The 23,122-nt window shown below is 38.1% G+C and overlaps 1 protein-coding gene across 1 annotated transcript in view; it reads left to right on the top strand.

The window, feature by feature from the left end:
• Positions 1 to 23,122, top strand: part of ASB4 (ankyrin repeat and SOCS box containing 4) — a 53,092-nt gene that overhangs the window by 20,722 nt on the left and 9,248 nt on the right. Inside the window, exon 3 of the mRNA XM_005550171.5 lies at positions 20,243 to 20,733. Within this exon, the coding sequence (XP_005550228.3) occupies positions 20,243 to 20,733 (491 nt within the window). The remainder of the gene's footprint in view (positions 1 to 20,242; positions 20,734 to 23,122) is intronic.

Genomic DNA, 23,122 nt, shown 5'->3' with positions numbered 1-23,122 from the left:
ACACTATGCTATGTTCTGTATTCTCATATCTCATTGTAGCTTTCCTTTGTGGTACTTATATTTTATTTGTTGAATTCTTTGATTAGTATCTGCCTCCTTCACTAAACCATAAGTTTCATGAAAGCAGAGACCATTTTGCTTGGCAGAGCCCAGTGCATAGTACATATTGGGTGTTGATTGTTAAAAATTTATTGAATGCTTAATTGACAACAAGTTCTAGCACTAGCGAAAAGAGTGCGATTGAACCAGAGCAATTTCATGATCATTACTGGTAAAATCATGCTCAGTTGTACACATTGCTTCTTTCCCATATGAAGAGAGTATGTCAGGAAGGAGGGAGAAGTCAGAAGTGTTAAATACTATGGAGAGATCCAGTAAGTTGAGAGTTAAACAGCTGCTATTGGATTTAGTGACACGGATGGAACTGAAGATTATACCAATCAGTTGAGCGATGGATGCAGAAATCAGAGCAGGGGCGATTGAGAACTAAAAAGGAGGGTGTCTGAAAGTGTGAACAAGTCTTTTAAGGAGTATTTGTGAAGAGAAGACGAGAAGTAGATGAAGAGGAAAATGGGTTTGAACTTTTTTTTTTTTTTTAGATGGTAGAAACCTGAGCATTTAAAAAACTGATGGAAAAATCCACCAGTAGGGCATAGATTGAAGACAAAGAAGAGAGGAGGGATAATTTTTGGTGTGAGGATTCTGAGAAGTTTGGGAAATGAGATCCAGAGCAGGTAAAGGGATTGACTTTGGAGAGGAAAAACTTTGTTCTATCATAGCCAGAAGCAGAAAAGGAGAGAATGAGAGTTGATATGTGTGGTGGGAAGGCTTTAAGGAAGCTTCCCTTCGAAGGGCATTTTTTATGTAAAGTAAGAAGTGAAGAGAGTTGAGAGTGAAAAGAGAAGAAGTATAAAAGATTCAAGGCAAAAAGAGGTTTGAAATAATTGTTACAGAGAATATATTATATTTTCTGTAATTATAGAGAATAATTATTATAGAGAATTACAGAGAATGGGAAACTAAGTAAAACAGAGAAACACTGGGTTTCTGAGCAGTCTGGAGGGTCCAGCTGAGTTCTGATGTTTGACTTTATGATGGTACTGGTCTTGCACAGGTGGCACAGGTGTTTTTTGCCACACAGCACTCAGCTGCTTGGGTGCAGACGCTGAGACAGCAGATAATTGGGCTCACGCAGGGTTAGGGTCACTCATAATGGCCCCAGGTAGATGCTATGAAGAGATGAAGGGAATTTAAAGTTTCAGCAAAAGAGTTATTAAAATGATAAAATATGGAACTAAGCTGGATAGAGAAGGAGAGAAGAAAGGAACATTTAATGGACAAAGAGAACACAGAGAGGGATCTGATGGAGTCCAAGAATGGTTATAGTGGACACTGAACAAGCAAGATGCATAGATAGAAGATTGTGGGCAGAGGATTGCATATGTGAATCAGTGATTTCTGGAGACAGATAAATTTCAGGTAATGACTCAGTCCAGGTTTGACTGTGGGTTGGAGTCATCAAGTCAGAGTAGAAGAAAGTCACTGAAGGGAATGAAATTCAGAAACGGGGAGACCAGGAGATTGGGTGGGTCATTCAGGCAGTATTAAAGACCCCCAGAATAACGTCAGGAATTTTTGAGGAGAGGAGTAATGTGAGGTAGGTGCCAAAATCTTAAGAAACAGATGGGAAGATAATTATATTAGGGAAGGAGATTAGGTGGTATAGCTGAAAAAGCAAAGCCCTAAAGAAGTAGGGGTGTTCTTTTTATTTATCTTTCCACGAGAATTAGGGAGTAATTGGAAGGAGCAATGGGGAGTCAGACATATGAAAAAGAACACCCAGCTATATACCGCAGGCCAGAGTTAAGCATCCCACATCCGTTGTTTGAGCTTGGAACACAGCAAAGCTAGTTTGGTTGCCATGGTGACCAACGCCATGTCTCCGGGCTCATTAATCCTATGTTCCAAACTAAGCACTTAGCAATAGCTTCTGAATAAATGCAACAAAGCTCTGCATACTGAAAAGGGCACATTCATGTTAAGCAGAGGAAAAGGGTTTTCAATTTCATTCATTAAACTTGAGTAAATAATTTAATATCTTTGTGCGTCAGTCCTCCTAGCTAATGAATAAGGATAAATGCTTAATGGAAAATCTAGCTTAATAAAGTTAACAGCATCGGGGCTACATATAAAGGAAATTAATGTTGCCGGTATATATGCATATGAAGGGGAAAATTGAAAGGAAAATAACATGTATTAAGCATCTATGATGTGGCTATGTCAGGTACTTGAAAATAAAATGTTTCATTTAATCCTTGCAACAACCATGTGAGGTTGCACATTGTTCTCCTTATTTGAAAAATGAGGAATCACAGACTCAGATAAGTTGAATCAGGCCTCAGTTCACAAAGCTTGTCAGATTCGAGCCGATCAAATTTTATTTGTTTTGGGTCTGTGATGCTCCCACTGTGTCTTGCTGGAAATTGTATAATGCTTATCTTTCTGGGACATTTGGCTAATTAAAAAATTAGGAGAAAAGACTGTGCTAAGCTGACACTATCTAAAAGAGAAACTTAAATGCTATATCAGAATTCTATTAGCTTAAAAAAATTAACTATCCTAAGATTTTTAAAAGGCTTTTCTTAAAAAAATAAAAAAGGCAGCTGGGTATATTCGAAGTGTGTTTAATTAAAAGACATGAAAAACTGTCGATGTTTCTTCTGAAATGAGTCCCACCAAGGCAATTGTTTATCCCCATTCTATCGTTTTCTCACATGAAGAATTGGAGTTGCAAAGCACATTCTCAACACAGAAACTGATCCTTTCCTTTTAAGTATCATGCCTTTATTTTGGTTTCTGGACTTGCTCCAACAAAGGTGTAGATAAGTGGTTGAAAAAGATATATTGAAAATCCATTAATTCATTTTCCTTAAAATTAAACTCTTTAATTAAAAGCAACACTTTGATCAATTTCTAATTTCTACCTCCAACAATGTAATATAGCAAGGTTTAAAATAATAGAAATAACTAGATGTATGTTAAATATCCCTGTCACTAACCTTAGATGTTAGCATTTTTCTTTTTTTCTCCAAACACTAATTGTTTTGGTCTCACCTATACGACAATTTTAGGTCAATTTTTTTCAAGTTTGGGTTGCTTACTGCAGCCAGGTGATTCCCAAGTGCATTTTCAGAGGAGAAGTAGTAATCACAGCCTTCTTTCCCACCTGTTAGCATTATAGGTTTCCTTCTCTGACCGACTCTCTTTAAATTCTACAATCAAAAACCATATGTGTCTTCTGTTCTGAGTTTTCAGTCTGGGTGTATTATCTTTGTTTTATAACTGGAAGCATCTGAAACCGGAAATTAAAGGATGAAATTTCCTTGGGCCTGTACTTCTTTATTTATTTTCTATCAGCACTTTTTCTTTAATTTGTTTCTTACTTAGGGGAGCCTGGATCTTATTATCTTCTGAACATTTAAAATACCCATTTAGCAAAAGATATCAGACTTAAAAACAGAAATGCAAGTGTTTTCTTTGTCATCTCTGTAAGTAATAACTTATGGAAGATAATCTAAAGAATTTTAGAAGGTTTTTCCATTAAGCTAACCAAGAAAACATACAAATAGGTGAAATGATGAAAGCTCAGAATTGGATGCTAAGAATCAAGCACATGCCAGCTTCTTGAAGTTTTTACTAATTAGAAAGCTAATGGAGACAGAATAACGGTGGACCCCTCTCTTTTTCAAGACAAAACATTTTGCTGGCAGCCAGCCCCCACCAAGAGCTACAAAGAAGTGAACGCTGCAGGGAAGGCCCAGTTAGGGAGTCCGCTGAAAGCAAATCACTCCAGCCCCTTTTGCTTTGTTTTCTTGCGGCCTCAGAATTCTCGCAGCCCTCAGCAACACTCTTCAATTAAGAGGGCCACACCAACCAAAGCCCTGGGTGGTAAGAGGAGGAAGTACACGCACTTCTTGCAAGCATAGTTGAATTAACCTGGGTGGGGCCAGGAGGAAGAGCCATGAAGAAAGATCGGCTTGGACTTAATAATTAATAATAACCCTGTAATCACAGCTTCTAGGGAGGCTGAGGCAGGAGAATCGCTTGAACCCGGGAGGCCGAGGTTGCCGTGAACCGAGATTGCGCCATTGCGCTCCAGCCTGGGCAACAAGAGCAAAACTCCGTCTCAAAAAAAGAAAAGAAAAGAAAAGAAAAGAAAAGATAATAATAACAACAGCTGGATATGACATTTATTTTGCACGCTTGGCACTTTGTCTATGCTTTCACTAATCCTCACAACTATCCTATGATGTTAAGACTGTTATCCTAATTTGCGGATTAAAACACTGAGCTTGAGACAAATTGCTTAATAGTGAAATCAGGTTTTGACCGCAGTGACCTCACTGCAGAGCTCTCGTTTTGTCCACTAGGTGGTGCTGCCTTCCCTTTGCTACTTAGAGTCCTGCTGGTAATGTAACTTAGTCTTGGGACTGCCTTAGGGGACTTTGCTGTTGTTGCCTTATTCTGTGAATCTCATCTCCACTGTAGACTGTATATGTCAGTCAGCAAACCTGCCATTCCCTCAGCTTCTTCTATAACTGCCTTGCTCACAGCCCCTGATGTAGGGGAAGCACAGGTGCTATCTTCTGTAACACTTGATCCTTCCATGCTGTAGCCTATTAGACCAGGGGTGGTGTTCAACCAAGGGCTGGTTAGGAGGCTTGGACATGGCTTAATATGAAAAAAGGAACTCAAGTACAGTGCTTAAAACTGAAGGTTCTGGAGTAAGACACACTGGGTTCAGACCTTGACTCTTCCACTCATGAGGGCAAAATTTAACTTCTTTGAATCTTATCCCTCACCTACTAAATGGGGCTATGGATAATTCAAGTTGATTCTAGGGAACTCCAGCAAGGCTTTACGGATTATGTAAGGCTCTTTTCCCCCATCCCTGGACCTGTGAAAGTATCTTTGTGTTGTCTAGAAATGCATTTCCCAAAGTCCACTGTATTAAACAATGATTCTGGAGCTGTTAATAGGTGTTTCAAAAAGAGAATTCCCTGGAAAAATAAGTCCTGGAAAACCCATGTTAAACGGGACAGACTTCCTCATCATAAACTTCTCAGAATCCTTCATATGCTAATGTGAATTGTAAAGATACAAAGGTACATAGAATCTACACATTTATTTAACCACAGCGCTTTTGTTTTTAATGCATCTTGCAATACTAATATGCCACAAAGCACACTTTGGGTAATGCTGGCTTAGAAGAATGAAATGAGGGCCTGTAGCTAGAAGGGGAACTCATATTTGGTGCAGCAAGAACTCCATTTAGCCCTGTGTACATCAGTCTTCTTTCCAGCTTCTCTTCTGAGGGCAGATTCTATCACTGTGTTAGGCAGAAAAAATGACCCCCAAAGATGTCTAAGTCCGTATCCCTGGGGCCTGTGATTATATGTTACTTTATATGGCAAAAAAGCACTTTGCGGATGTGATTAAATTAATAACTTTGAGATGGGGAGATTATCTTGGATTATCCATGTTGGTCCTGTCTCTTTAAAATCAGAGGACCTTTTTTGGCTATAGTTAGAGGAAATATGACTATAGAAGGAGGGTCAGAGAGATAGGATGTGTAAGGGATTCTACCCACCATTGTTAGCTTTGAAGAAGGAGGAAGGAGATCATGGTCACGAAATGTGGGAAGCCTCTAGAAGCTGGAAAAGGTGAGGAAATAGACTCCTCTATATATTCTGTTTGACCTCGATCTTAGCCCACTGTCAGGGTTTTTTAAAATTTTTTTTTATTTTAAGAAATCAAGCCAATAGAATGTATGTGTATGTATGTGTGTGTGTGTGTGTGTGTGTGTGTTCAGAGAGGGAATGATTTATTTTAAGGAATTGGCTCACGCAGTGTGAAGGTACAAGTCTGAAATCTGAAGAGAAGACCAGTAGGCTGGAGAGCTAGGGAAGAGATACAGTCTGTTGCCAGAGCCCTTCCTTGCTTATGAGAGGTCAGTCTTTGTTCTACTAAGACTTTCAACTGAGTGGATGAGGCCCACCCACATTAAGGAGAACAATCTGTTTTTAACTCAAAGTTTGCTGATTTACATGTGAATCTCATCCAGAAAAACAGCATCACAGAAACATCCAGAATATTGTTTGACCAAATAGCTAAGCAGCATGGCCCAGTCAAGTTGATACATAAAATTAACCATTACATCCACTGAGACTTGTGTCAGACTTCTGACCTGCATAACTATAAATAATCAATTTGTGTTGTTTTCAGCTGCCCAGTTTGTGGTAACTTGTGACAGAAGCAATAAGAAGCTAGGACTCTCACCTACCCATCCTAGGCACCCTAGGCATCCTAGGCATTACTATCTGCTATAATGTAAGTGACTTCCTTTTGAGGACTTGGTCATCTGTCTCTCAGTTCTGGTTCATTTCTTTAATTCTGCCATCATCCACAAAGGATTTTGATGCTGACATAAATTACCAGTCCAAAATCACCCTCACAACTCCTGGACCTCCACAATTCTAACAACCTGCATTTCACTCCAGGTCAGCTGTCCACTCACATGATCTCATCCTTGGCCCTTTTATGTCACTCCAGTATTTTCTCTTCTTATCTTTCCATCATTCTCTCTCAGTTACACCGCGCCAATTCTTTAATGTCTTCATGACTCCAGTTCCTTGCCCCTTTTTGTATACAGGTCTCTCACCCTCTCTTAATTTCATTTCTTTCTCCACTCAGTCTGGGCTTCCTTGTTGATTACTTGAATTACTGTCTCACTGATACTATCACTTTGCCACAGTACAATCCTTCTAGATTAGCACAGACCATATACACCTCTAATACACTGCTCCTTGCCTACTATTAAATCGTCTATAAAAATACAGAAAAACTTACCAAACAAAGCCCTTTAGCAATAGCTATGTAAACTAAATATATGAACAAACTATAAACCAAAGAATGGTGAAATTTCTATTAATTACATAATAAAAGGGAATTAATTTGGATGTCCCTCTTAAACAAAATGGACAGACAACGCCCCCAAGAGTTAGAGGAAGAGGTTGACTGACATGTTCAGTGTCTGGCTTCAGGGTACACAAATTCTCCCTCCCCTTAAATTCATCATTCTGACAGGCATGCAACCTGTCAGGTATTCGAAGAGACACTCTCAGATGATTAGTCACTGCCTGTCTTACCCATTTCTCAGTGATGAAGACGGTACAAAGAAGTGCAACCTGGAGTCCATGAAAATATTCCGGCCCAGCAAAGAGGGAGCCCTACCCTGACTATGCAGGGGAAGATAATTCTGAAATGGTCTTTCTGCAAGAAACAGACAAAAATTGTGAAGGCTTTTGCTTAATTCCATCCAAAGTGTGAAGGGGACTTGGCCTCTATGAGACCTAAGGAGACGATGGACTGAGATAAAGGCAGAAATGCAAAGGGAGCTGGAGGAAAAAAAACTTCTCTCTTCCATTCACCTAAGGGGCTGTTCTTAAACCTTTATATAGCCATAGCCCTAGTTTCACCAGCTGGTAAAGTAGACAGTATCACACCTAGGTACCCCTGTGTTTAACAGCTATGGTCCTCCACATACTGTGTTAGCAGGGAATGTTGTTTCTTCAAGGTACTCCTTCCTGATATGAATTCCCAGCAGAGACAACCGCTGTCCAAGTAACTGTTCTTCCTTTCTTTTTTCTTTTCCTTCCTCCCTCCCTCCCTCCCTCCCTCCCTCCCTCCTCTCTCTCTCTCTCTCTCTCTCTCTTTCTTTCTTTCTTTCTTTCTTTCTTTCTTTCTTTCTTTCTTTCTTTCTTTCTTTCTTTCTTTCTTTCTTTCTTTCTTTCTTTCTTTCTCTCTCTCTCTCTCTCTCTTTCTCTCTCTCTTTCTTTCTTCCTTTCGACAGTCTCATTCTGTCACCAGGCTGGAGTGCAGTGGTGCGATCTCAGCTCACTGCAACCTCCGCATCCTGTGTTCAAGCAATTCTTCTGCCTCAGCCTTCTGAGTAGCTGGGACTATAGGCATGTGCCACCAAGCCCAGCTAAGCTTTGTATTTTTCGTAGAGATGGGGTTTCACCGTGTTGGACAGGATGATATCAATCTCTTGACCTTGTGATCCCCCCAACCTTGGCCTCCCAAAGTGCTGGGACTACAGGCATGAGCCACTGTGCCTGGCTGCAGTTGCTCTTTATGTAAGGCACTGGTTGTAGAATAAACCCTGGTATTCCCCCTGGACTAAAGGACTCCTTTCTTGTTATCAAAGATGCTGGCTGCTCCAGAGATGGGCATCATCACCCTTGCTTTTGCTGCTGTTACTGCCACTCAAAAATGTAGGCTCACTGTTGCTTGACGAATTCCTTCTCATACAAGTGGCTTCTGATAACCCAATGCCCCATTGGTACCACTCTCCTTCATGCCATATCATCTCCCTGTTCCACTCCAGTCCACCTCCATGAGCCAGAGCCATTCACCTCTACCCCTAGGGCTGGTCCAGGCCTCCTCTTGCCTTTGAGTCCAGAACAGACAGAATTTTGTCCCTGAGTGGGGGAAGAAGTCCTTATCACTTTATCCAAACTTGTACCCTCTGAAAAAAATCAGTCTTCCTCAGGATTAACCTCTTTTTCAGTTGAATGATAATAGCAGCATTAATTTCCTTCAGTGAAAATATCTCTCCAATGATAATATATGGTCTGATTTCATGAGCTCAACAGATTAGTGCAAAATAATATAGTAATGTACATATTCCAAAGTCTGAGTTATTCAGTCTTATCTATGGTTACTTTGCAAAATTTTAATCAATAGTTTTTTGGAATTAAAGAGATAAAAAATAAAATAAATGCAGGGTGACTGAGCTCAGTGTCTGCATCTTGGTTATTCTCCAACAGCACGTCTAGAAAGATATCTTTTCTTTAAGGTTGAGTAAATTAAAAATAAACAAAATGATAAATAAACATGGGTTCAATGAAAAAAATGTGTCTCCCAAAGGATGAGAAGCAATATTCTGAGGAGTTGGCAGTAAGCTTTGATATGAAAAAGATTTGCTTCAGGAGACAGGGGAAATAGTTTGTGATATTTGCTTCCTGTTTTCAATATGGCTTAAAAAATACAAGTAGCTGTTAAAGAAGAAGAAACTCGTTATGAGAACAGACCAAGTGTCAAATAGTTTGGTTTAATAAGCATTTATAAAACCGAGCTGTTTTCCTATTCCTTCAGTGGTGTTTGTTCAGTCTTATTTGCCGGATCCGTTACTCTTTTCTATGTTTAAATGTTTGCATGTCCTAGGCTCAGTCTAAGAGGCCCTTTTCTCCATCTGAACTCAAGCCTGTGTGATCCCATCTGCTCCTATGACTTCAAATGTCATCAAATGGTGTTCACTTCCAGCTTGGTATCTCTGGCTTGAGCCTCTGCTCTGAACTCCAGACTCATCTATCCAACTGTATATAATCTGTCTCCACTGGATGTTTAGTTATCCTCTCAAGCGTTCCATGTCCAGAATGAAGGTGTTTCCTATCCCTGTGTTAATGATCATTTGCGTGGTTTGTTCTTGTAGAAATGTCTGTTTATATACTTTGTCCATTTTTAAATTGGGTTATTTGGCTTTTTCTATTGAGTTGTAATAGTTCTATTTTTTGTTGTTATTGTTGGAGACAGGTTCTCACTGTTGCCCAGGCTGAGGTGCAGTGGAGCCATCATAGCTCACTCTAACCTCAAATTCCTGGGCTCAGGCAATCCTCCTGCCTCAGACTCCCCAAATGCTGGGACTACAGATGTAAGCTACCATGCCAGGTCTAGTTTTAATAGCTCTTTATGTATTCTAGACACAAGTCTTTTATCATATATATGATGATAGAATTTGGGGAGCTGTCTTCACAGATAAAGAGAAAATTGTAGTTTTGATTGCTCAAGGAAGTTGTGCATAATAGGAAGTGCAAGGAGCAAATGATGACACCCAAAGTGAAGCAAAAATTTAGGGAGTGGGAAGAAAGAAATAACAGAAAAATCATCTCGGATTTTGTTTTCAGAGAGGGAGAAGAAAGCACACCCAAGAAAACTGAAAAAAAAAAAAAAAAAACCAGAAAAGAATTTCGAGAAATGAGTCATCAATACCATTAGATGTAGTAGAGAAGTGTGGTAACTGGAAGGTTGAAAACTATAGATAATCAATTGCACGCCACTAGTGATCTTGGTCTGAACAGTTCCAGTGGAATGTGGGGACAGAGGCAGGGTTTGCTGGACTGAGGAGTGTGTGGATGGTGAGACAGTGGATGCAGAAAACAGAGACTGCCCTTTCCAGGATTTCAAACAAAAAGCAACAGAAAGAAATTAGAGGTTAGCTAAACGGGAGAAAAGAGTTGCAAAAGCTTAAGTATGCTTAGAAAATGAGGGCAAAGAGTCCATGTAAGTGGAGATGTTGGGTAAATAATACAGATAAATTACTTGTAGAGCAACATTGTACTGCTGGGTGTATGATCCATTGCAAAGAGGAAGGTGTTGGTCTTAAATTGGAGGAGAGATCTCACTTACCCTAAAATATAAAGAGAAGGTAAAGATGCTGAATTAGTCAGCATTTTTTGTTTGTTTTACCAAAACCCACAGAAACTCAATTCAGCTATGGTAGAAATAACTATCACCAATATCTAGTTATCTTCCACTCCAGGTTCATGGAAGACCACATTTTCTAGTCCCCTTGAAGTTCAGCAGGCATATGTCTCTTCTAGCTAATGACATGTGAACAAAAGAAATGAGAGTGGCTTCCAGGCTTAGACAATGAAAAGTCCATGAGGGATTTTTAAAGCCTTCTTCTCCCCATGGCATTGTGACAGTGGGGCAAGCCTCAGGTAGAGATGGTGAAGCCATAAGACCGAGGCAGCTCGGAGCCCTGAGAAATCAAATGGAGGGCCTTGATTCTGAATTGCCCCTTGGAACTGCAGTGCACTATGTGACAGCGAGAAATAAACCTCTGTTGCTCTAAGCCACTGAAATATGAGTGTCTTTACAACAGCATAATTAAGGTTATTCTGGTTAAATCCTAACCTAAGGAAAAAAAAATAAACTATACTGGCACTCAAGAAAGAGTCGAATGACCTAGATACCTAAATAAGGGTAAGATAGAGATGAAACTGGGCAACTGGAACCAGTAACTCAAACTGAGTCCAACAAGATGATGTACAAATCTTTAACAGGGAGTCCACTGCAGGAATGACCAATGAGATTTTTTATCATTGCCATACAGTTTGCCCCAGAAGGTTTAGAATTGTGAGTGCAAGTGTGTTGAATGGGCATCCATAAAGGTTTCTGAGGGTGACGTCAGGACAGAGATAAAAGGAAGACTTGAGCCAGATACCTATGCCTTCAGGGAAAATGGGAGAGTCACTGGGAGTTAGTAAGATTATAGATAAGAAGAAATAAAGGGTAATTTCACTGGATGACATAAATCTTAAAGAATGAGGTGCACAGGTGAGGAATTAATGGTGCCTGTTGCTCTAGAAGAAGGTAGTTCTCAACCCCAGACTCTAGAGAATGTGAGTATTAGATAAATGAGAACTTAAGGAAAATAGTATTTCATTTAAGATTTCATTTGAGACAAGACTATGGAAGACACAACAGAATATATTTGCCATAGAATGTAGACTGAAAGGGCAAAATTGAAACTAGAACAAAGCAGCCAACTGAAAATATGCGTTGGTGACAGTTCATAACATACTCGACACTGTACAAAATTGCATCCTTGAAAAAGAAGCAGACTTGAGAAATAATTCCAGAACACACAGAAAATGAAAAGTCCTGAATAGAATAAAAGGGATCTAACCTTTGAATAATAGATGTTTCTAAATAATACATGCTATGAAAAATAAGCGAGATGATATATGTAAAACTCTTGGTGAGTGCTCAAAAAATAGCAGACACAATTAATATTTTCATAAAAGAACGCAGGACAAATGTGCTGTTCTTTATTTGCACAGAAGCCTATACCAGCCCAGCAGGGTTTTGTACTGAGGCAGGTGCAGATCAAGGTGATGAGAACAAGTGTAAACCAACAAGGATCAAACATCTCAGATAAAATAAACAACTAACAAGCATTCTGAACTTCTACCTGTAGTTATAGTAAATGGAACCAAATTTCTTCTCAAATCCTTACTAATAAACCATGGTAATATTTTCTCCATGGTCTTTCTGATTTGTCTTAATCCCTTTGCTAAGAAAAGTGTAATTTTTTAAGGTGATGTTAAAAAGGCAGGCATTAGTGATTTATTATGTTTTAAGTCATGCATTTGAGGACTGGAGTTAAAAATTGTGAGAGGGGATTTTTTTTTCATTGACTATAACTTACTTGATAATTGGTGGGTGGTGAATATTTTAAGCAAAAATGGTTTTATAGTTTTCAATACATAAAGAAGTGTTTTCTTTTTTAATATGAACAATGTATCAAAACAGAGTAGAAGAAAAAAACCTTCATCTAAGAAACATGCCTTTGTTTAGAGATGAAATGGGTAGGTTCAGTTTTGGTAAAATTAATGAAAACATCTAAACCCAGAAAAACCTTTAATAAAATATTAAATTTCAGTGCTGGGGCATTATATTCAATAACATGCTATAGCCCTGAGTTAAGGAATAATTTGAATTCTGAATTTTGAGAATGTCCCCCAACAGGGGCACATGTGCCTCTGACACGGTGGTGGGTACTGCACTGCAGGATCTTTAAGGAAGTTATGGACAAAGGGAGCAGAAACAAAATATGCCATTAACAGCTGTTCGGCTGATCTCTCCACCTCTTCCAGCCAGCTAAGAGACTGAACAAAATGAAAACAATTAACACTCTGTCTACAAACTCAGGTTTATTGGAAAGTATTCAAACAAGCTCAACTGGTGGAAGAATAAAAAAAATAATAATGCTCTGTTGTTTCAGATCTAATAGAAGACTTGGCTTAAAATGCACCCATCAAAAGTAAATAAGCTGAGAGGGTATTCTGGAAACATAGTGACTGAATACAGAGTATTGCTCATTCTTTTCCAATCCCTACTTCTATATCTTTATCTTAGAAGCTTATTATTTAGCTTTTCATTTACTTTTAATTTATCTGAAATTAAACACGCACTCCCACTCCCCACCCCCCATTCCCATCCACACACACTAGAGATGAAATCTGTGCTTTTACAACTTTGTTTGTCTTTGATTCCAATACCTGTATTAAGAGTCCATTATTTATCCACTGCCACACCTGTCATTACAAATGTTTTCTGTAGGTAGGTCTGTTTCTAGGCTTTACATTCTATTTCATTGGTCCAGTTTTCTCTTTATGCATCAGCACCACAGTATTTTAATTAGTTTGCTTTGATATTTGGTGGGGTAAGTACCCTTATTCACTGTCTTTTCTTTCCATCTTATTCTTTTGTAATTAAAAAAAAATTTCTTTCTCATTCTTTTTACTTCACTTTCCCAAAATTGGTATGTTGTTTTTGCTCTTTACCCTGCAAATTTTGTGGGGAAGAATGTTCAAATTGCATTGAATTTATAGACTAATTCTGAAAGAATTGCCATCTTTACAATAATGAGTCTTTCTATTTATGAACTTAGTAAAACTTTCCATTTATTGTCTTTTGCCTTCAATAAAAATTTTATCATTTCCTTCATAGTAGATCTTTATATATTCTGATTATGTTTTCAATACATAAAGAAATGTTTCCTTTTTGAATATGACCTTTATTATGAAAAATAAATAAGAAAAGCACAACCCAATGAAAAATGGGCAGAAGCTATGAAGAGACAATTCTTACAAGTGAGATTCTGTGGCCTGTATACATATAAGAATATACTTTACTGGTAATCAGGAGAATGCAAATTAAATCAAAATACCATTTAATTGGCAAACACTAAGAAGTTTGAGAGTATCAAATGTTGGAAATGATTTTGAACCTTTAAACTCTACTGATGGACATACACATTGATATATACACTGATGAATATAATTTAATATGGTTGAAAATGTTCATACATTGCTTCCCGGTAATTCTATTTCTTCCTCTCAAGTAACTACTGCACAATTTGAAAGATACTTATTATTGGGAAAAAGCTAAAACAACTTTACCTTCGTAAAGGAATAGCTAAACTATGGTTTATACAAGGGAATTCTGTTCAGCAGTTGAAATAAAAAAAAAAAAAAACACCAGTTCTCTATTCAAAGATATATTGTGATGGATAAAAACTGGTTGCAAAAGTGAGACACAATGTATGTAGTTTTTTAAAACACAAAATAATAGTATATTTTTTAAATGGATACACATACAAATAGTAAAAAGAACAAAAATTTACCAAGCAATGACAAGCATCAATTTTAGAACAGTAGTAATCTCTGTGGAGGAAAAAAAACATGGGAGGAGAGAAGAAAGAAAAGGGCTAGGGCTTTCTGTAAAATTCATAGGACAAAAGAGAACTACAGCAAATATGGCAATAATTAAATTCAGTCAAATATGGGTATGGTATACAGGTGTCAATATTTTCTGGAATTTTCCCTGTGTTTGACTATTTCATAATTCATTAAAGACTTATATTTAGTGCTGATGTAATCATAGATATTTAGATGCAGTAACACAGCAGACTTCTCTCTTTTATATATAAACACAAAATAATTTTGAATTTTTAAATAACTATAGAGGTTTCTAGAAATGCAGCTATGGTATAAATCAAGGTGAGGCTGAACTTTGATTTATTCAGAACTTTACCAATAATTTTTCTTATTTTAGAATACCATTCATGATGGCAATGATGCTCGTGGTGTTTGAATTACAATATAAAACACTTCTATCAGTTCGAATATGTAGCTGTTTGGATTCTATGCATGGGTTCGAGCAAATCATATTTCATTATCTCACTTAGGATAATCTTTCCTAAATATTAACATATTGAATTTCACACTACATCACTATAATTTATTTATTCTATTTTTAACAATCATGAGTTTTCCTCTACATGTTAGCCAGGGCATTATATTTCTTTTTAAAAGATTATGTGTGAAGGTAGATGTTGCTTTCTATGGCATGCACTGCAGCATAGGAAGTGTCTGGAAGGGATGGGAAGCACTTATCTGAGTTGGTCCTCCCATTTAGTACCACAGAAAGGCTCTTCAAGGAATCAAGACCATCAGGACCGGAAGAGGTCTCCATCTTCTCTGCTGAAATTCTTATCCTGTCTCTGCTCTTCATCCCATTCTCAGTGCACACAAACCAGTGTTTCTTTTGCCCACAGATGAAATCTGAAAATTCCTTCTTCTTTATCATGCAGAGAAAATTTAAATTTTTATCTGTCTCATTTGCTATCATTCTAGACTAGTTCTGGAGACCCTCTTGCAAAAATTAAAAGATTCATGAAGGAACTTCTCCCATTAAAAGTCACTTTATCTCCCCAAGAAACAATGTACTCTGCCCATCTAGAATGAAAACTGCTGCAAATTTTATAGGGTATAGTTTATAGAAATGTAAAGAAAACTTTTTAGAGAAAGTATGTCTGCATGGAAGGACTCCCTACTGTAAGAATGTCAATTCTTCCTAAATTGATATGTACACCGAAATAAAATCCAGGCGAATCAAATGTTAAACATTTTTTTAACATTTATAAAAACTAGATTATAATTAATTGAGATTGTTATGCAACTTATGAAAGGAGTAGGACATTCTGGTACAAAGGAAAAGACAAGGGAAAACTTGACAATCGAAAGTTAACATCACTGTATTTAGGAAAAATCAAACTGGTTACAATGTTTATAGCAATTATGAGAGCATAAGCTTATATCTTGATGAAGAGCTCATAAAAGTGCAAAGAAAGCAGAACAATTTCAACTAATAAAGATGTGAGAACTAAATTTGGACAATTAACTAAAAAAGAAATACCACTAGTTAATAATTACAGATAAAGTGTCTAAACTCTAATAGTCAAATGAATTTGGATTTCAAAAAAATAAGACTTTATTTTTGCTACCAAACTAGCAAGAATTTCTCTTTAAATGTGTAATATACTGGTTAGTGAAGTAAGTAGTCTTATGCATCACAGAGAGAGATAAAAATGTAACTTTTGGTAGTTATTAATAAAGACCCTTAATATAGTTCAAATGTTTCAGCTTAATAATTCTATTTTGGGGAATTTATTACAAGGAAATAATCCTAAAACTTACATACAAAATTATTAATTGTAGCATTAATTTTAAGATCAAAATTTTGGAAAAAATCAACACAGTGGGGTAAACTTACTCTAAGGAGTATGTAGTTATTTTATATTATGTTTAAAATGTCTATACGATAACATGGAAATGCTTCTAAGAGTAACATAAAAGCACTGTTGGTCAGTAAAAATATTAACATGTCTAACTTCATTGGTAATTAGGAAAACCATTCAGATGAAATGAGATATCACTCTACAACGAACAAATTGGCTAAAATTAAATAGACGGAAAATACCAATGTTGATAAGGTTGTAGTACAATGAGAAACCCTCATGCATGGCTTATCAGAGTGTAAGCTGGTACAACTGCTTATCTGACAGTACTTAATGAAGTTGAAGATATGCATACTCAGTGACCCAGCAATTCCACTCATAGATGTAGAGCCCAGAGAAACCCCTGCACGTGAGCACCAGAGTACAAGAATGTGCAAGAATGCCCATGGCATCAGTGCTTGGGATAGCCTGACACGGGTAATGCCCACCTCCAGTTGAATGGATAAATTGTGCTAAAAGACAGATATAATAAAATGAACAAATGAGAACTAAACCTCACAAGATACATTATTTTCACCAATACAATGTTGAGTGAAAGAAGCAAAAGAATTTGTGTTTATGATTCCATTTATTCAAAATTCAAAAATTGAAAAATGGAAGGATTTTCTGGGTCTAAGAGTGTCTAATTTCTTGACCAAGGATGTAATTAGATGGTGATGGCTTTATAATAATTTTAAAAAACTGTGCATACTTATTTTTATATACTGTGTAATGTATGTTATGTGTTATGGGTCAAATTGTGTGCCACTCCCCAAAACACACACACACAAAGATACATTCAAGTTCTAATCTCCAATACCTCAGCATGTGAATTTATTTGGAAATAGGGTTGCTGCAGGTATAATTAAGTTATGTTAAAATCATACTACAGTAAGGTTTTTCCTTATTGCAGTATGACTGTTGTTCTTATAAGAAGATGACCATGTGGAGACACAAATGAGACAGCCAAGTATAATGGGGTCCCCAGAGACCCTCCAACCAACCTGCACACTGGGAGAATGGGATGGAGCTATGGAAGTTCCTGCCGTTTGCAGTGGAGAGCAGCCTGGCCTCTCCTGTTCCTGGGTGGTAACCTGGGATTCAGTCTGTGAGATGGGGCCTGTTAACAGGAACCCCTCTCACTTTGCTGAGAGTCTTTTTCCTTTTTGTTGAATAAAGTCTGTAACCACTCATCCTTCAAAGTGTCTGCATGCCAAATTAACCTGGTCATGTGACAAGAACCCGGATTTTCCTACAACACAGAGACACAGAGAGAATGCCATGTGACGGTGAAGGCAGAGACTAGAGTGATAGTTCTACAAGCCAAGGACTGCCAGCCATCAACAGAAGGTAGGAGAGAGGTCTGAGGCAGATTCTCCTTCAAAGTCTTTGGAAGAAACCAACACTAGACACTTTAATTTTGGACTTCTAGTCTCCAGAGGTGTAGGAGAATAAATTTCTGTTGTTTTAAGCTACCCAGTGTGTGGTATTTTGTTAGGGCAGCTCTTGGAAACTAATACATTGTATTTTCACATTAAAAATATATTCAAAGCTCCCAGGAATTTATGTTTCTGATCTCTAATTTATTGAATAAATCACAAAATCTAAAATAAAAAAGTAGTCAAATCATTGTACTTTATATATTTCCTGGAAAAGTTATACTGGCGACATAATTCAAGTACGAAAATAAGGAACTCCTATTCAGAAAAGGAAACCATGTAGCATATCTAGTTGTACCAACAGGTCAAAGATCAATTGTAAATGTCCAACTGCATTAAAAAGTAAAGGATGTGGTTTGTTCCAAGTTGGCCTGTAAGAATTTCATCCTGACCCTTTGATTCTCTTCCTTACTGGAAATTCTCCAGCGTCTGAAGTGACCCTGCACATGGCTTCTGGGAAGACATTCTCATTCATTCCATTTCACTCTAGAGCAAAGACGAGCTGACCTGAAATAAGACCTGACCCAGAACTTCTCTAGGGCAGAATACTGATAAACACAGATGGCTTCATGAAACACCATCTTTGGTTACAGTTCTGCCTTCTACAAGTTACGAATACAGTCTCAGAGTTTACAGAGCAATGTACTCTTGGGTACCTTCCTTGGGGACTGATTTTGTATAGGATATTGAGCATGCTTGTAGGAGTTTTGGTTTTCTCAAATATGTTCCATATGATCAGCAGATGCCATAAATAAGGGCATAAAGGAACATGGTGAACGGATTTTTTTAAAGCTGACAAAATGTAATGTTATCTTTTTACTACTTTCTGGTTTTCATATAGTAAAAGAGAGTAAACTACAGAAAAATTTTCCTTCAGAAAAGTAATATGAGGTAAAATAGAACAGTGATAAGGAATTTCCAAGCCAGGCTATCTGTTTTCAAACCTTGGTTCAACAATGAGGAAGGGGTCCCTGGTGGGCGAGAGCCCCAGGTGGGGAAGAACAATGAACAATTGTTCTGAGAAATGGGAAATCACAATGACTTCTTCCTGGCACAATGACCTTGTTCTGTGCGCACAATGACCTCCTTCAGCACAGCAGCTCCCTCCAGCACAACCCTATAAAACTTCGCTGCAGTTGCACCCTGCCTCTACCCAGCCTCTTCTCTGCTGTGCTGCCGGTTGCAACCTTGCAATGTATTTTCATACTTCTCTAATAAATCTGCCTTTCTTTACCTAGAACTGTCTTGGTAAATTACTTTACCACCTGTGACACTGACCCCAGCTAGTTGCACCTGTGACAACTAGCTGGTTGTACTTTTGGCCAATTATTAAACTCTCTGAGTACAAATTTCTTCATCCGTCAAATTAGGATAAAAACTGCACCTACTGCAAAGGATTACTTGGAAGATTCAATGAAGCAGTATATGAAAAGCATTTAGCCCAGAATGTTGCACATGGTTAAGAGTTTAATAAATACTAGTTACTAGCATAGTAATAGTAATAATAATAATAATAATAATAAGTCTCTACAGACTTGAAGTAGCTATAAAAAATTCCAGTAGAGTTGATTAATTAGAGTTGGCCCCCTAGGGGTCATTTGGTTCACCTCATTAAATTAGGCAGAGAAGGAAAATTTCAGCTTCTTGAGTTGACCGCTCTCACACTTAACATTTCGAATTAGAAAAACAAAATTCACTTAAGTTTTCTAATCTGTTAAATAAGTGGGTTGGATTAAGTAATTCTAAGGAGCTTTCCAAGCACAAAAAGTTCGTATTTCTAACATCCTTTGTCAACCATAAATCAAACATTTTACAGTCTCTGAATCATTTTCTGTCTTTCAGTGAGTATTTCTACTATACCAGCTTCTACACCTTTTGATGAAAAGTATAACCTTTAGGCTAGTTTGGGGACTAAAGTCGTGTGTGTGTGTATGTGTGTGTGTGCACGCACATGCATATTTGGTGGTGGTGGTACTGTGTTCCAAGAAAGCCTCACAGACTTGGGCAGCCCTAATACTGTAATTTCAGTCAAAGGGATAGGAAATTTCCATACCACTGAAGTTTACTTGCATCAAACTTTTAGGTTCATCTGCTATGAAAGAGAAGAGAAGTATTATTTTGTGGAATATTCAAAACGGTTGATTTTTAAAGAGTCAAAGTTTGTGATATAACATTTGCTTTTAATGATATTAGCAATTATCATTGTTATATTGATAAAAACGACTTAGTTATAGAAATCTCTTGGTATTTCCAAGTCCACCTGGGAGTAAGAAGCAAAATTCAGCAAGGCTCCAGCATTCTGGCACAAATCCTTCCTTCTCCTCCCTTGGGTACCTTTGCTGGTTGTCCAGGAGATGGCAATGTTGCTTCAAGGGAATGGCTTCCACCAGGCCCAGGAAGGGAGCCTGGGGACAAAGGGGTTGAGGGCTGGGGATACTATATGGCAGTCAGAAGTTAAAAGAGAAACAGTGAGAAAAGTCTTATTTAATGAACCTTAGGAATAATGACAAAACCCGTTTAAATAATTGTCTTCCTCAATTTCCCTTTATAGGGGCGAATGTGAACATGAAGACCAACAACCAAGATGAGGAGACGCCCTTGCACACGGCTGCCCACTTCGGCCTTTCAGAGCTGGTGGCCTTTTACGTGGAACACGGGGCCATAGTGGACAGTGTGAATGCCCACATGGAGACCCCCCTGGCCATCGCCGCCTACTGGGCCCTCCGCTTTAAGGAGCAGGAGTACAGCACAGAGCACCACCTCGTCTGCCGCATGCTGCTTGACTACAAAGCCGAAGTCAATGCCCGGGATGACGACTTTAAATCTCCCCTCCACAAGGCAGCCTGGAACTGTGACCACGTGCTCATGCACATGATGCTGGAAGCTGGCGCCGAAGCCAATCTCATGGATATCAACGGCTGTGCTGCCATCCAGTACGTGCTGAAGGTCACCTCCGTGCGCCCTGCTGCCCAGCCTGAAATCTGTTACCAGCTCCTGTTGAACCATGGTGCCGCCCGAATATACCCTCCCCAGTTCCACAAGGTGAGGCTCTGCCCAGTGGTCAGGAGGTTGAGGGAGATTCAAATGGCGGCCCTGTCTGAAATCTCCAAGTAACTGAAGCTTGTTTGAGGCTTGAGTCCTGGGCTAACTACCTCTGATCCTCTCTGACCTTCCATTACATACCTAATCCTAGCTGTCTCCTCATCTCATCCTAGTCTAGGTTTGCTTGAAATTGGGTGTGACAGCTAGAATGAGAACAAGAGTAGCAAATAATTTTTTATACCTTGTGTGAACACCAATGCACTGGTGGCTTCCTGGGGGACTGAGGTAAGTCTGCCAGAAAGGTGAATAGTGTTAGACAGGCATACATTTGCCATCTTTTAAACAGAATGACTGATCTAAAGATGACTCAGTCTGCTTTGAAATTAGCTTGTAGCCATGAAAGGGCCACCCGATTTTCCAGTTTAATGAAAGCTAACATTTATTAAGTACTAAAAATTATATTTATTATATATAATAAATAAGCACACTGTTACAAGAATTTTGTATCTCTTAATTCTTACAATAATCATACAAGGTATATATTATTATTGCCCCTATTCTACAGAGGAGGAAACTGAGGCACAGTTAAGTAAATTACCTGAGCTTCCACAGTGCCAGTGCCAGGATTCAACCTTAGATATTTTGGTTCTAGCATCTATTCTTATGATATCACACTGCACAGTTTTTCTTAATAACAGTCGTAATCTCAAACAGACTCGTAGGGACCAGTTGCTAACAGTATTGATATGACCAAGACATGGGACCTATCCTCAAGAAGCTTAGAATCTAGCAGATGAGACAAACAAATAAAGGGGTAATTTTAATAGGCTGTGATAAATGATAAGGTAGAAGAATAATGAGTGCTACAGGAATATGGAAGAGAGCGAATTTTGCATAGTTTTTTTTGCTGGTAATTTGGAGGCCAAAATGCATTTTATCTGAAAATAAATCAAATAGTACTATACTTAGGATTCTCCCTTACTCTAAAAATTTAACTAACAAGAAGAAGAGTTTGAAGTATACAACAGCTGACTAAGTAGGCCACAGAAAGCAAATTAACAGATGTTTTTCTGAATTCACAGCTTAAGTTCTACCTCTTACCTGGGTAAAATGTCAGGGACTCGTCTGAAGTCCTGCAGTGTGAGGCTCAGTTAGAAGAAAAGTTCTACTAGAGAATTTAAGGGTAGTTCATTCAGTCAGGACAAATTCCAGATGGACAAACCAGAGAACTTTCAAATGAAGATTTGATGGATTCAGCAATTCCTGTGATCTCAGTAAGGAATTTTCTCTTGGTTATCAGGATGTTAATGGAAGATTAACTAATTCTTTTTTTTTAAATTGTATGTAAAACCCAGAATGTCATGAATTTTTACAAAACTTTCTTAGAGAACTATAAATGATTAAGACGAGGAATAGAGTAAGAAGAATGTTACAATAACTGTCCTGTGTTGAGCTCTAAATAGGTTTTATACAGATTATTTCGTTTTATTTTTATAATCGACTCTGAGGTAGGCACTGGCATTATTCACATTTAAAAGGCGATTAAGCTAAAGCTAATAGTCTTAATATATTTTCATCAAGTCACACAGAGTAAGTGTCAAATTCACTCATTTGTTTATTTAACAAATATTTACTAGACACCTCCAAAGTGTCGAGCACTGTTTTATTTGCTGGAGGTAGAGCAATGAACCAAAGGCCTTCATGAAAGATACTTTCTAGTGGGAGACAGAAAACAAACAAAACAAAACCAAATAAATATACTCTGATATGTTAGGTACTATGGAGAAAAATCAGGGTAAAAAAAAAGAGAGAGAATGCCAGATTATGTGTGCTACTTTAAGTTGATTAGAAAAAATAAGGATGTGGAGGAACAAGCCATGCAAACACCTGATGGGGAGGTGTGGAGAGCATTCCAGGCCTAAGGAAAAGCAGGTGAGAGGGTCCTGAGGTAGGAGAGGGCTAAGCATGTTTGAAGGAGAGCAAGGAAGCCACAGTGGCTGAAGTGGAGTGAGCAAGGGGAAGATAAATCCAAGAGGTATATATGTGGGTTGTCTGCAGACCATATATGTGGCCTTGTAAGCTGTGGGAATGTTCTTGGTGTTTTACTCCGCATGGGAGAGGAAGTCACTGAAAGATTTTGAGTTGGGAAAAATAAAAATCTGATTTACATTCTAAAATGATCCTTTAGACTGCCTTTAAGAGAATAACTCTGAGTGGGAGCCAGCAAAGTTGTAATAATTTAGATGAGAGATGAGGGTAGCTTAGACTCACAGCGGAAATAGTGAGGGTGGTGAGAAGCACAGACTTTGGGGTCAAACTTGATTTCTGTCACTTACCTAAGAGTGTGACTAAATAAACTGCTGAAAGTTTCTGGGCCTCAGTTTCTTCC

The sequence above is a fragment of the Macaca fascicularis genome, chromosome 3 (genome assembly GCF_037993035.2).
Source record: "Macaca fascicularis isolate 582-1 chromosome 3, T2T-MFA8v1.1".
Lineage (NCBI taxonomy): Eukaryota > Metazoa > Chordata > Mammalia > Primates > Cercopithecidae > Macaca > Macaca fascicularis.
The sequence above is the reverse complement of the archived record's forward strand: the minus strand, read 5'-3'. Positions and strand labels throughout refer to the sequence as shown.